The 15,166-nt window shown below is 41.0% G+C and overlaps 1 protein-coding gene across 1 annotated transcript in view; it reads right to left on the reverse strand.

The window, feature by feature from the left end:
- Positions 1-15,166, reverse strand: part of LOC135557473 (serine/threonine-protein phosphatase 2A 56 kDa regulatory subunit alpha isoform-like) — a 134,190-nt gene that overhangs the window by 35,830 nt on the left and 83,194 nt on the right. Inside the window, exons 3-4 of the mRNA XM_064990743.1 lie at positions 3,824-3,925; positions 3,601-3,693 (exon numbers count right to left, since the gene is read on the reverse strand). Coding sequence (XP_064846815.1) covers positions 3,601-3,693; positions 3,824-3,925 — 195 coding nt within the window. The remainder of the gene's footprint in view (positions 1-3,600; positions 3,694-3,823; positions 3,926-15,166) is intronic.

Below are 15,166 nucleotides of genomic sequence, written 5' to 3' on the forward strand. Positions count from 1 at the left end.
GGCTTAGATTTTTGTATTCTCACATGGTCAATGGTCATGGTCACTAATGTCTTGGGTGAAGACACCAGTAGAAACATATTTCTCTGGTGTATTCGTTGAAATAAGACCAAATCAGAGTGGACTTTGAAGGACCTTTAGGGTTGGGCCGTGTAGGCTTAGTCTCGAGCTGGATTAGGTTTAGATCATTACGTGCCTTTTACACTGAACAAAATATAAAAGCAACGTGTAAAGTGTTGGTCCCCTGTTTCATGAGCTGAAATAAAAGATCCCAGAAATTGTCCATTTGCACAAAAAGCTTATTTCTTTCAAATTTTGTTTTACATTTTTGTTTTACATTTAAAAAGCATTTACATTTAAAAAGCATTTACATTTAAAAAGCATCTTTGCCAAGATAATCCATCCACCTGACAGGTGTGGCATATCAAGAAAATTATTAAACAGCATGATCATCTTGTACTGGGGACAATAAAAGGCCACTAAAATGTGTAGTTTTGTCACACAATACAATGCCACAGATGTCTCAAGTTTTGAGGGAGTGTGTAATTGGCATGCTGACTGCAGGAATATCCACCAGAGCTGTTGCCAGAGAATTGAATGTTAATTTCTCTACCATAAGCTGCCTCCAACGTTTTAGAGGATTTGGCAGTACGTCCAACGGGCCTCACATGCAGACCACATGTATGGTGTCGTGTGAGTGAGCAGTTTGCTGATGTCAACGTTGTGAACAGTCTCCCATGGTGGCGATGGGGTTATATGGTATGGTCAGGCATAAGCTACGGACAATGAACACAATTGCATTTTATTGATGGCATTTGAATGCACAGAGATACCGTGACGAGATCTTGGAGGCCCATTGTCGTGCCATTAATCTGCCGCCATCACCTTATGTTTCAGCATGATAATGCACAGCCCCATGTCGCAAGGATCTGTAGTCCATGCAACCTATTATGTGACTTGTTAAGCACATTTTTATTCCTGAACTAATTTACTTTCCCTAAGGGATTGAATACTTATTGGCAGAAGACATTTCAGATTTTCCTTTTAAATTAATTTGTACAAATTTCAAAAAACATCATTCCACTTTGACATTATAGGGCCTTGTGTGTAGGCCAGTGACCAACATATCAATTTAATATTTTTTTTTATGTAAAGGGGTGTGAATTCTTTTTGAAAGCATTGTACAACGCCTGGAAATATTTCAAGCCAATTGATGCTTTAATTTAATCAAAATGAATATTTGGGAAAATATGACACATTCAAGGCTTTCATGTTGAGGTTTTGGTAGAGTTTTTTGTCCAGCATCAGCAGACTCACAGGAAGCCGTACTGTGGTGACAACACCTCCGTAACTACGGTAATGACAGGGCTGTACTTTCTTCCCCTCTGCATGCACTCACATACTGTAGTACACACGTGCGCGCACACACTCTCTTTTGAAGATTATCAATGAGCTAAACATTCGCAGAGGGATGCATTTTCCACAGACAAATATTTCTAAAATAAATACTTACTGCTCACCAAGATGAAATTAAACACATTCTAACCATCAGTTCCACTGTGAGCATATCGATATCATACAGTCCCTCTCCCATGTCAAGATCTGTCTCTAACAAGCTTACAGAGAGACAGGGGAAAGCACTGACACTACAAAATAAAACTGGGCTTGTTCTGCACTCCCTCTGCGCCTCTTCCCGAGCCTCTCTCTGACCACAGTACCCTTTTCTCTTCCTGCAATATAAACAGGGAGCTATTCAAAGCTCCCCACGACACCACTCGCATCATGGAAATTTAGCCTGAGCACCTCGGATGCTGCAGCTCAGCCAACATCCCAGGCCGTAGTATTAGTCCCTGTTCGCTCCCTTGCCCTGGGGAAAGCAGGATGGCTCGATAAATACGCACGGCACAGCCCCAGTAGGTTGCTCCTGCAAGGGTGAGACTGGGTTGTATTCATTAGGGCACATTGTAGCAAAACGTTTAATTACAAAATGTGAACACCTGCGTTTCTTATTGACAGATCAGGTCGTATCTCCTAGTGTGTCTGTTTTCTACCATTTGGTGCCAAATTAATATGACGGTATAGATCCTGGAATACCAAGCCGTAGCATACGAGGACTATCTGTCATCATGGCAGACATAACCATGACAAACTAGGCTAAATGCTGAGAATGACACTGAAGAAATGTAGAAGTTGTTGTAAGATGACATCCTCCAAAGGGACATCACATGTCTCCATCAACTGACGTTCAGAAGATGTCATGTTAAAGTAACTGGTTTTGATAACTGCCAGGAGATATAATCAAAACATTTTGGTCTTTCATACTCTGAACTTGATGCTCTCGAACAAAAAACAGGAAAGGAAGTTGGTGCCGTTTTCGTTTAAACTAAATCAACATGACCGCTTACAAAACAGATTAATTTCTCAAATGATTATCCAAATGCGAAGAGTAGATGTTTAGCAGTCAGTTTGAGGCTTGTAATGCTGCCAGGCCTGTCTTTTTGGGTCTGTGTGTACACTTTAGTTCCACATAGAACTAACACAGTAAACAACAGGAAATGAGTCTCTACAATATTTGGTGAATCAATACAATAGCTTTGAGCAACACTGAAAGACCAGGGGTGTATTCATTAGTGCACACTATTAAGCAAAATTGGGATCCTTAATGTTAAGAAAAATCCCTAACCAAAAATATATTGGGCATAGATGCAGAAAGAAACAGCATAGTGGGTCAATTTCCAAAACAACTAAGAGCGATGAAGTGCAAGGCTCAACTTCTCAATATCCTAGCATATTCATTGATAATAGGCTCTGCTTTATTGAAGTTGTGAGACATAGCATCCCAAGAAATTGCGAGATACATCATTCCAGCATTTACAGCTTTTGATTGCTGATAAGACAGGCCTAGTACACAGTTCTGACTGTCTGCCTGGTGGCCGATATGCCTTTACTGTGCCCCTCCCATCTCTCTCAGTCCCTCGCTAGCTTGCTATGAAAGATGCAAGTATTTTGTTTTCTCCGAAGTAAGGCAACAAATCAGTCTCCTCTGTTCCCAAAATACTGAATCTTAGGAGATGATTCTTAGGAGTCGATTTCTCCACCCCTACGTCGTCATCGTTAACAGTTGGAAAATGGCAGAGAAAGGCAAGTGGCAGCAGCAAAGTCCTGTATGGTAATACTTTGAGAAGTTAAATGAGAAGGAAATGCAAACTTTCCAAGGTGAAATTGAGGTACAGTAATTGTAGTACAGGTGCAATGCTTAACGCTCTGTATTCACGTTGAATTCTATTAATGTTTCTTATTGCTTTAACTGAAAACCGATAATAAAATGGCAGTTGAAACTTATTTTTTAAATGGTCTATTTGGAACATCCCTATACACCATAGCAAACACAGCAAAACGTTTTTCAACCGAACACATTATGCAACAAAAACAACAGTTGGTCAATTGGTCAAGTTGAATGTTTTCGGAAATTTGCTTTCTATTGAATACACCCCTACTGATGGTGATGTCATGTGGCCATTTCAGTGACTGACGATGACGGCATGAAATCTGAGAGGATAAGGGTCATTAACAGGTCAGTGTGACATCAGATGCGATGCTTACCTGCAGCACAAACTTCTGATCAATGTAGCGCTTGGCGATGCTGGGCTGAAAGTCTGGGTTCTCCAAGAATCGTAGAAGGAACTCATAGACAAGCTGGAAATAGTAAATAAAATACAAATCTATGAAAAGGTACATGAATTGTACATAAAGCTCATACTAACAGGTATAAAACATACATAAAGAAAAGCTAAGAAGAGGTCAAATTAAAGTGACATGGTTTTACCTGTATGTGTGGCCATGAGGCTTCTAGAGTGGGCTCGTCCTCCTCTGGGTCAAAATCGGGGTTGTCACTAGGTGGAAGAGTCCGCAAAATGTTGGTGCAGATCTGTGAACAAGAAGACATATAATGAATACACTAAAACTGCAAAAAGGGGACACGAAAGCACTTTGCCAAAGGGAAAACTTTCACCCACTCTCTATGGCAAGCAGACCTTAGATTTGGTGAGCTACATGAAATTCAAAGATTATACAGGTGTTTGAGGTATTACACTGTTTGTCCATTAGGTTTTTTACATAATGAAAGAAGAACCAGAATGGTCTTTCCTAAGATATTTCATGTCTAATGCAGTTTGGCTAGCTGTTACAGTCAAACTAAAGTCTAATTAAGCAATAAGGCCCGAGGGTTGTGATATATTCAAGCAATAGGGATGTAAGGATTCACCGATATGCAAGGGTTTCCTAGTCGATCACCAAACACTTCTGTAAAAAGTTTTGCACAGTTTGGGGTAGGTGCACTTGATTCAGCTGCCCTGTACGCTGGGCAGTTCAAGTGTTCATTCTGAACCATATAATGAGTCTGAAGGTACAAACTCCAGCTATCATGCAGGCCCGGAGAGAAAAGCAAGTGTACCTATAGGCCTACGGCTGGCCAATCAAATAGCTCAGATCACTGTGTCTGCAGCTTTCACTAGCCCACAGCGAAATTGATAGTCGTCTACTGTGTAAAATAAAATAAAAACATGATTAGAGAGACTCTCAACAAATACAGCAAAGAGCTACTGTTTTTATGAGTTCATGTTTAAGATTTTATTCAGCACTGTCAACACTTTATAAGCCATAAAACACCATCTCCCTAGCCACTCACGCTATCGATAAACTTGCGTTGTTATTAGCAGCACGTTTCTAATATCGAGGAGTATTTCACGCTCTGTGATCATACGAGTAACAACAGTAATACTGAAGTGTGACATGACTCATCACTCCATCCCTCCTCCGAGACTGATTAGAAGCATCTGATGGTCAATGTAGCGCTTGGCGATGCTGGGCTGCATCAGATGCAGTCCAGTAAAAAGAAAAGTATAAAATAAAATAGACGCAAATGATTTCAATTATGCCTCACAAGTAATAAAACACATTCTATATTACCAGGGTGATCATATATAATTTTACAATGGTCAGAAAATAACAACATTGGCAGGGCAATTCAAGAATAACGTATATGCAGTGATAATGTATTGAGCCTATAGCCTGCACAAACCTCATTGCTACAGAACTGTTTTTATTATGTTAATGTTGCATAGGTTTACATTTTTTTAAGCCTTATGTTTAAAAGAAATCTGAGCGTTCGATCTCAGCCTGCCTTTTGGTTCAGAAAGTGATCTCGGCTCAGAAAAGGTTGGTGACCACAGGTCTAAACCATTCGATTATGAGACGGGTGAAATCCAAAGTTGTGCTATATATTAATTGGCTATGTCATAGCAAATTTTTTCAAATAAATATTGATAAATTACTAGCTCAAACACTTTTCATCTGCAAAAATGACAAATTAATTAGTGGGTGATGAGATCATCACATGGATTCGTTCCCCGAATCAAACTGAATCGTTTCAAACTAAAACGTCTAGTTTCTGTAACGTATCGGACCCCGTGTATCTAGATACGTATCGAATTGTCTTGAAAGATAAAGATGCATATCCCTATTAACACTAGAACCGCCTGGCCTTTCAGTATATTGCTCAAACATAAGCACCAACCCTTGATAAATAGTTAAACTATTTTAAAGGATTATTTGCATAAAGAAATATATTAATGACAAGAAAAAAAAAAGAAAAAAAAAGTAATTTGTTGATTGTATTGGACACTATATTGTGCACTTATACCTGTACCTTTACGCATTAATCAAATCTTGGCTTCTTTTTATGTTTTGGGTCCACAGCACAGGTTCAGGGTTTTGTGTCAACGTGCCCCACAAACAAATTGGTTGCACTGGAGTTTTCATGGGCCTTGTTTCGTGTACACCTGCCGACTTGACATTGTGTCTTCTTTTTCCAGAGTGGGAGCTGTGGTGCTTGGGGAAGCAGGAGAGCAGGTCTCAGTTGGCTCAGTTCTGGTTTAACTGCGACGAGGCTCAGGCATCACAGGAGGATGCTCGAAGTCAACATAGGAATCAGATAAATTCTGCAGCATTTGCAATGCGGTCAGTGTGTCCATTAGTTTGGTTCGGCTTGCTATTGTGAACTACACACGTTGTATGTTGTTCTCGGTGTCTGATTTGACTCTCTGTGGGGAGATTATATAGTCTACCATTTCCTGGCTTTCATAATAAATTAGAGCGCCTGCCCACTTCTCTTTATTGTTATACTATTGTTCTAAATTCAATCATCCTCTTCATCCTAATCATATAGATCAATCAAATTTAAAATCACCCTCTTCATCATTCAGGTCATTGAAGTCACATGCACCATAATCATTTGGTTTACCGCCCATTCATCCATTGACGACAAAAAAGCATATTTTAATTGTATGTTTATTGTGTAAATAGTTTTTGCCTCAATTGATTTAGCCAGATAAGTAATGATTAGCATTAGCGGCTAACAACATTTATTTTAGACACTTCCAAAGAAAAGACAAATTGTTTACAGACATTACGATGCATAAACTAATAAACTCAGCAAAAAAATAAACGTCCATTTTTCAGGACCCTGTCTTTCAAAGATAATTCGTAATAATCCAAATAACTTCACAAATCTTCATTGTAAAGGGTTTAAACACTGTTTCCCATGCTTGTTCGATGAACCATAAAAAAATGTATGAACATGCACCTGTGGAACGGTCATTAAGACACTAACAGCTTACAGACGGTAGGCAATTAAGGTCACAGTTATGAAAACTTGCAATGTCTGTACTGTGGGATGCCTAAAACAGCACTACAGGGAGACAGGACGGACAGCTGATCGTCCTCGTAGTGGCAGACCACATGTAACACCTGCACAGGATCGGTACCTCTGAACATCACACCTGCGAGCCAGGTACAGGATGGCAACAACAACTGCCTGAGTTACACCAGGAACGCATAATCCCTCCATCAGTGCTCAGACTGTCCGCAATAGGCTGAGAGAGGCTGGACTGAGGGCTTTGTAGGCCTGTTGTAAGGCAGGTCCTCACTAGACATCACCGGCAACAACGTCGCCTGTGGGCACAAACCCACCATCGCTGGACCAGACAGGGCTGGCAAAAAGTGCTCTTCACTGACAAGTCGCGGTTTTGTCTCACCAGGGGTGATGGTTGGATTCGTGTTTATCGTCGAAGGAATGAGTGTTACACCGAGGCCTGTACTCTGGAGTGGGATCGATTTGGAGGTGGAGGGTCCGTCATGGTCTGGGGAGGTGTGTCACAGCATCATTGGACTGAGCTTGTTGTCATTGCAGGCAATCTCAATGCTGTGCGTTACAGGGAAGACATCCTCCTCCCTCATGTGGTACCTTTCCTGCAGACTCACCCTGACATGACCCTCCAGCATGGCAATGCCACCAATCATACTGCTCATCCAGGGGGGTGGGGTTCCTGCAAGACAGGAATGTCAGTGTTCTGTCATGGCCAGCGAAGAGCCCGGATCTCAATCCAATTTAGCACATCTGGGACCTGTTGGGTCAGAGGGTGAGGGCTATGGCCATTCCCCCCAAGAATGTCCAGGAACTTGCAGGTGCCTTGGTGGAAGATTGGGGCAACATCTCACAGCAAGAACTGGCAAATCTGGTGCAGTCCATGAGGACAGGATGCACTGCAATACTTTTTAGATTTTGACCCCCCAATTTGTTCAGGGACATGTCTGTGGAACTTGTTGAATCTTATTTTCATACAAATATTTACACATGTTTGTTCAAACTCTTTCGTATCGCCTGAGATCCCTAAAGATTGGAAATCCGCTACGGTCATCCTCCTCTTCAAAGAGGGAGACACTCCAGACCCAAACTGTTACAGACCTATATCTATCCTACCCTGCCTTTCTAAAGTCTTCAAAAGCCAAGTTAAACAGATCACTGACCATTTCAAATCCCACCTTCTCCGCTATGCAATCTGGTTTCCGAGATGGTCATGGGTGCATCTCAGCCACGCTCAAGGTCCTAAACGATATCATAACCACCATCGTAAAAGAGAGTACTGTGCAGCCATCTTCATCGACTCTGTCAATCACTGCATTCTTATCGGCAGACTCAAAAACCTTGGTTTCTCAAATGACTGCCTTGCCTGGTTTACCAACTACTTCTCAGACATAGTTCAGTGTGAAATCGGAGGGCCTGTTGTCCGCACCCCCATAGAGACTGCCAAGGGTTCAATTCTCGGGCCGACTCCTTTCTCTGTATATATCAATGATGTCGCTCTTGCTGCTGGTGATTCTCTGATCCACCTCTACGAAGACGACACCATTCTTGTATACTTCTGGCTATTCTTTGGACACTGTGTTAACAAACCTCCAGACGAGCTTCAATGCCATACAACACTCCTTCCGTGGCCTCCAACTGCTCTTCAATACAAATAAAACTAAATGCATGCTCTTCAACCGACCGCTGCCTGCACCCGCCCGCCCATGTAGCATCACTACTCTGGACGGTCCTGACTTAGAATATGTGGAAAATTACAAATACCTAGGTTCTGGTTAGACTGTAAACTCAACTCAAGACTCACATTAAGCATATCCAATCTAGAATCGGTTTCATATTCCGCAACAAAGCCTCCTTCACTTATGCTGCTAAACATACCCATCTGACTATCCTACCGATTTTGACTTCGGCTATGTCATTTACAAAATGACTCCAACACTCTACTCAGCAAATTGGATGTAGTCTATCACAGTGCCAACCGTTTTGTCAAAGCCCCATATACTACCCACCACTGCGACCTGTATTCTCTCGTTGGCTGGCCCTCGTTTCATATTCGTTGCCAAACCCACTGGCTCTGGGTCATCTACAGTTGAAGTCAGAAGTTTACATAAACTTAGGTTGGAGTAATTAAAACTCATTTTAACCACTCCACAAATGTATTGTTAACAGACTATAGTTTTGGCAGGTCAGTTAGGACATCTACTTTGTGCATGACAAGTAATTTTTCCAAGAACTGTTTACAGACAGATTATTTCACTTATAATTCACTTACAATTCCAGTGGGTCAGAAGTTTACATACACTAAGTTGACTGTGCCTTTAAACAGCTTGGAAAATTCCAGAAAATTATGTCATGGCTTTAGAAGCTTCTGAAAGGCTAATTGACATAATTTAAGTCAATTGGAGGTGTACCTGTGGATGTATTTACAGGCCTACCTTCAAACACAGTGCCTCTGACATCATGGGAAAAATCTGAAGAAATCAGCCAAGTCATCAGAAAGAAACTGTAGACCTACCCAAGTCTGGTTCATCCTTGGGATCAATTTTCAAATGCCTGTAGGTACCACGTTCATCTGTACAAAAACAGTACGCTAGTATAAACACCATGGGACCACGCAGCCATCATACCGCTCAGGAAGGAGATCTGTTCTGTCTCCTAAAGATGAACATACTTTGGTGCGAAAAGTGCAAGTCAATCCCAGAACAACAGCAAAGGACCTTGTCAAGATGCTGGAGAAAACAGGTAGAAAAGTATCTATATCCACAGTAAAACAAGTCCTATATTAACATAACCTGAAAGACTGCTCAGAAAGGAAGAAGCCTCTGCTCCAAAACCGCCATAAAAAAAGCCAGACTACGGTTTGCAACTGCACATGTGGACAGAGATCGTACTTTCTGGAGAAATGTCCTCTGGTCTGATGATACAAAAATAGAACTGCTTAGCCATAATGACCATTATGTTTGGAGGGAAAATGGAGAGGCTTGCAAGCCGGAGAACACCATCCCAACCGTGAAGCACGGGGTGGCAGCATCATGTTGTGGAGGTGCTTTGCTGAAGGAGGGACTGGTTCACAAAATAGACAGCTTCATGAGGATGGAAAATTTGGTGGATATATTGAAGCAACATCTCAAGACATCAGTCTTGAGACATTAATCCACCTGTCGTCTCAGATTTTGAAATTATGCTTTACAGCGAAAGCAATACAAGCGTTTGTGTAAGTTTATCGATCGCTCGACAAAACAATAAGTACACTTAGCATCAGGTAACTTGGTCACGAAAATCAGAAAAGCAATCAAATTAATCGTTTACCTTTGATGATCTTCGGATGTTTTCACTCACTAGACTCCCAGTTAGACAGCAAATGTTCCTTTTGTTCCATAAAGATATTTTTTATATCCAAATACCTCCGTTAGTTTGGTGCGTTATGCCCAGGAATCCACCGGATCCACCGGTCACGACAACGCAGAAAAAATTCCAAATTATATCCATAATGTCCACAGAAAAATGTCAAACGTTTTTTTTATAATCAATCCTCAGGGTGTCATATATATATATATATTTTTTTATTTTGTTACATTTGTCAATAAAACTCATGAATGCAACTAAATGTCAAATTGTTTTGTGTTCTACATGTAGCGCTGGTTGTGCTAAAAAGAAAATGGAAAAACACTTAATTGTGAGGCTAAATATAAGGGATGGACACACAGATAAATGAAAAGACAATTTTTGCTGGGTCTCGGGACTGATAGGGTTCAATTGCATATTTGTATTTGAAAACACACTTGTCTGTGTATGAATATGTCCAAATACATTCCAATATTCAACTACTTGTATGTTCAAATATATAATATCTGAAAACTTACTTTGAAATGAATGTGAAACTGAAATAATTGAAATAGTATTTGAACTCAGGTCTGGTGTATGGCTCTACCTATAAAATGCTGGGTAAATACACCTAAACAAGCCCAACAACCAGTGGTAGCTTCAGGTTCAGTGAAGAGAGTCACTCTAGTCACGAGCCACAGCAGCCTGGCCTTTCACAGGAAATTACCTAGACATGGACGTGTTCACCGCCTCCTTGAACAAATAAATAAGAAAAATCGATCACTGCCACAGACAGACAGCAGAGGACAGAACATTAGTCCTCTCTCGCCATCTCCCTATCTCCCCGTTTCCATTACTCTCTTTCTCCATATTTGAAGTTCTCAAATGGTGCATGAACAGTGCTGGTTTCCTGTGCTTTTTGCACAATTCCTGCTCCCACTATTATGAAAAGGCAAAACCTGTTGGGGAGCAGCAGTGTGTGTTTGTGGACTACTCGGTACTGTATGGTGCTGAGCCTGGAAGGCTTTCATTACAGGGCTCCCGAGACCACAGATTACCTTCTATTTTTAGTTTACTTTCACTGGGTCTCCTCAATCTTGGGACTGAAGGACTAGTTTCCTTTGCAAAACTAGAAACGACGGACAGGCCTAACTGAATGTAGGGAAAGGGGATCCCTAGTCAGTCACACTAACTGCATTCAACCGAAATGTGTCTTCAGCACTTAACCTAACCCCTCCGAATCGGAAAGGTGTGGGGAGGCTGCTTTAAATAGACGTCAACGTCATCGGCTGTTAACTGCCTTGGGGGAGCAGCTGTTGTTGGGGGTTAACTGCCTTGCTCAAGGGCAGAACGGCAGGTGTTTCCACCTTGCCGGCTCGGGGATTCGAACCAGCGACCTTTCAGTTACTGGCCCAATGTTCTTAACTGTTAGGTTATCTGTAGTCTAGGATGCATAGAAACAGTTTAATGGTATTGTTCAGTCACAATCATTTGTGACAAGGCCTGACTAACACTCACAGAAAGGCTTGCTTTTAAAGTTAGCTACACACACACACACAAAAAGATAATGCAAATATGCAAGACAACTTAGTAAGAGTACAACCCTGGCATGATCTAAAGACCAGCCTGCATTGGCACGATGCCCATTACCCAGTGGCAGCCCAATCCCTATAATCCAGAATAGTGTTTGTGTGTACTATATGTGTGTGTGTGTTTGTGCGTTTATGTACATAAGTGCTTCTCTGTGTATACTAGTTTTCATGTGTCTCTGTGTTAAAGACAGCATTTACTGTAGGGTGTTTAGGTAGACATGTAGCTGGGATAGTACTCATCACTCATTTCTAACAAAGCCTATTCGAGATGGAGCCTAGCTACAGCATAATTTAGAGCAAATCATATTCATGCTGTGCTGCATGAACATAATTGGCAGTAAGTTACAGAGGTGGTTTAGTACAACTTCCTCTTTACTCGATTATGACTAAGCATGTTTCAATACAATAAATCTACTGTGGCGATGGGTAATGAATAATTTTACCAAAATGGAAGGTAAAAATGAATCCATTAAGGATTCATTTTTCTGCATCAGCCGCATCTCCCTATTAAAATTCTGTGCGTGCTGGAGACAAGGTTCGGAGGCAGGTCATTGCCATAACAATCACTGCAGCTCCGCTTTATTTTTAGCTAGAAGGGAAATTGGAGAGTGACACAACGACAACAGAGAGGCTGGCAAGATTGCTACTGTTCTGCACACGGTGTGTGTGTCTGAATGACAACACCCAATTACCTATTGTCAGCCTGACAAGCCACACAGCTCTAATGGGGTAAAAAATGAGTAAAATACATTCTTCAACTGACAGTAAAGCAAACGTTTGAGGTGGTGAAGAGCTTTCAATGCAACTTGCTATTTCCACTACTAACCGTATACCTAGGGTTTAATGGACTACAAAATCAGCCTTCGGCAGATGTGGCCAGATATCACACACTGAACCATACATTGAATAAAATAGTCTAATTTGAATGGCACTGGCAACGGCCATTAAACAACATGCAACACTAAACACATAAGCTCTGTAATACGATTTAATATTTTCATGACAGGCAGAGCCCACTTCTGGGACAGGCTCCCAGAGTGCACAATACACCACACTACAAAGATGGCATATGTGATTAGCTGGAGCTAAATAACAGCTTGGGTTTCTTTTGATCTCCTGGGTGTAAAAAAACCACTGAAGAGTCCTCCTTTCACTGGCCGGGGTTTCTGTTGGACACATTGTGCTGCATCTCACTGCCTTGGTGGAGGAGGTGGGTGGATGTTAAAGAGTGAGAAAGAGTGTGTGGTATTGGAAACAAATGAGATATTTTTATTAAGGGAAATAGAGAGAGTCCAACATGAGAAGAAGAAAAAGACAGACATTGGAAAGAGGGAGGGAGGAGGCAAATGGGAAAAAAGGAGACTAATGATTTAGACTAGAGACATAGTCCCACTCTGGTGTTCAGATGAGCAGCCTGCCACACATCCCACCCACTCTCACACACAGATAGCGTGATGAGCAATAGTATGGGGGAGCAGAGAAAGATACAGGAGTGGACTTCAGGACTTCCACATTGTGAGCTGGTATTTTTAATACATTTCCTTTCATAGGATAATTTTTCTACTCTACAAATAGAAATGTATTGGAAGTGTGTACATTACTTTGGCAGTGTTACTCAGCGAAAATGCACCAGGATTCACGTTAAGCCAGAAAAGGAAAGATGAAATGCATTAAAATGATGTCACTGTGTTTTGTGAATGCAGATCTAAAATGCTTCTTATTGTAAATTCTGCTAAGCTGCAGTCCGGGTTCGCTCCCAATTATGTGAAAGGAAAAATGCTGTGCTTCAGTTGCACTTATCCACTTGAATGAAATATCTTTGCTCTCATTATTTCTCAGAACAAGAATAGACTGACGAGTTTCAGAAGACAGGTCTTTGTTTCTGGCCATTTTGAGCCTGTAATCGAGTCCACAAATGCTGATGCTCCAGACACTCAACTAGTCTAAAGATGGCCAGTTGAATTGCTTCTTTAATCAGACAACAGTATTCAGCTGTGCTAACATAATTGCGAAATGCTTTTCTAATGATCAATTAGCCTTTTAAAATGTACACACATACACACACACACGTCTATTATATGTACAGTCATGGCCAAAGGTTTTGAGAATGACAAATATTAATTTCCACAAAGTTTGCTGCTTCAGTGTCTTCAGATATTTTTTGTCAGATGTTACTATTTCATAAGTGTCAAAGGCTTTTAATGACAATTACATGAAGTTGATACAAAGAGTCAATACTTGCTGTCTTGACCATTCTTTTTCAAGACCTCTGCAATCCGCCCTGGCATGCTGTCAATCAACCTCTAGCGTCGAGCAATCCCGTATCCGGGAGCGTAATCATAGCCTCAAGCTCATTAGCATAACGCAACGTTAACTATTCATGAAAATCGCAAATGAAATGAAATAAATATATTGGCTCACAAGCTTAGCCTTTTGTTAACAACACTGTCATCTCAGATTTTCAAAATATGCTTTTCAACCACAAGCATTTGTGTAAGAGTATTGATGGCTAGCATAGCATAAAGCCTAGCATTCAGCAGGCAACATTTTCACAAAAACAAGAAAAGCATTCAAATAAAATCATTTACCTTTGAAGAACTTTGGATGTTTTCAATGAGGAGACTCAGTTAGATAGCAAATGTTCAGTTTTTCCAAAAATATTATTTGTGTAGGAGAAATCGCTCCGTTTTGTTCATCACATTTGGCTAAGAAAACACCCCGAAAATTCAGTCATTACAACGCCGAACCTTTTTCCAAATTAACTCCATAATAATCGACAGAAACATGGCGTTGTTTAGAATCAATCCTCTAGGTGTTTTTCACATATCTATTCGATGATAAATCATTCGTGGCAGTTGCCTTTCTCCTCTGAACCAAATGGAAAAGTGGACGCAGCTGGAGATTGCGCAATAATTTAGAAGGAGGACACCAAGCGGACACCTGGTAAATGTCGTCTCTTATGGTCAATCTTTCAATGATATACCTACAAATACGTCACAATGCTGCAGACACCTTGGGGAAACGACAGAAAGTGTAGCCTCATTCCTGGCGCATTCACAGCCATATAAGGAGACATTGGAACACAGCGCATTCAAAATCTGGGGCATTTCCTGTATGAAATTTAATCTTGGTTTCGCCTGTAGCATTAGTTCTGGGGCAGACAATATCTTTGCAGTTTTGGAAACGTCAGAGTGTTTTCTTTCCAAAGCTGTCAATTATATGCATAGTCGAGCATCTTTTCGTGACAAAATTTCTTGTTTAAAACAGGAATGTTTTTTTTATCCAAAAATTAAAAGAGCGCCCCCTATATCGAAGAAGTTAACTTCTGGGCCACATTCTGACTGATGACAGCCCATTCTTGCATAATCAATGCTTGGAGTTTGCCAGAATTTGTGTTTTTTTTTGTCCACCCTCCTTGTGAGGATTGACCACAAGTTCTCAATGGGATTGAGGTCTGGGGAGTCTCCTGGCCATGGACCCAAAATATCGATGTTTTGTTCTCTTGCCACTTAGTTACCACTTTTGCCTTATGGCAAGGTGCTCCATCATG

Source organism: Oncorhynchus masou, chromosome 16 (assembly GCF_036934945.1).
Source record: "Oncorhynchus masou masou isolate Uvic2021 chromosome 16, UVic_Omas_1.1, whole genome shotgun sequence".
Lineage (NCBI taxonomy): Eukaryota > Metazoa > Chordata > Actinopteri > Salmoniformes > Salmonidae > Oncorhynchus > Oncorhynchus masou.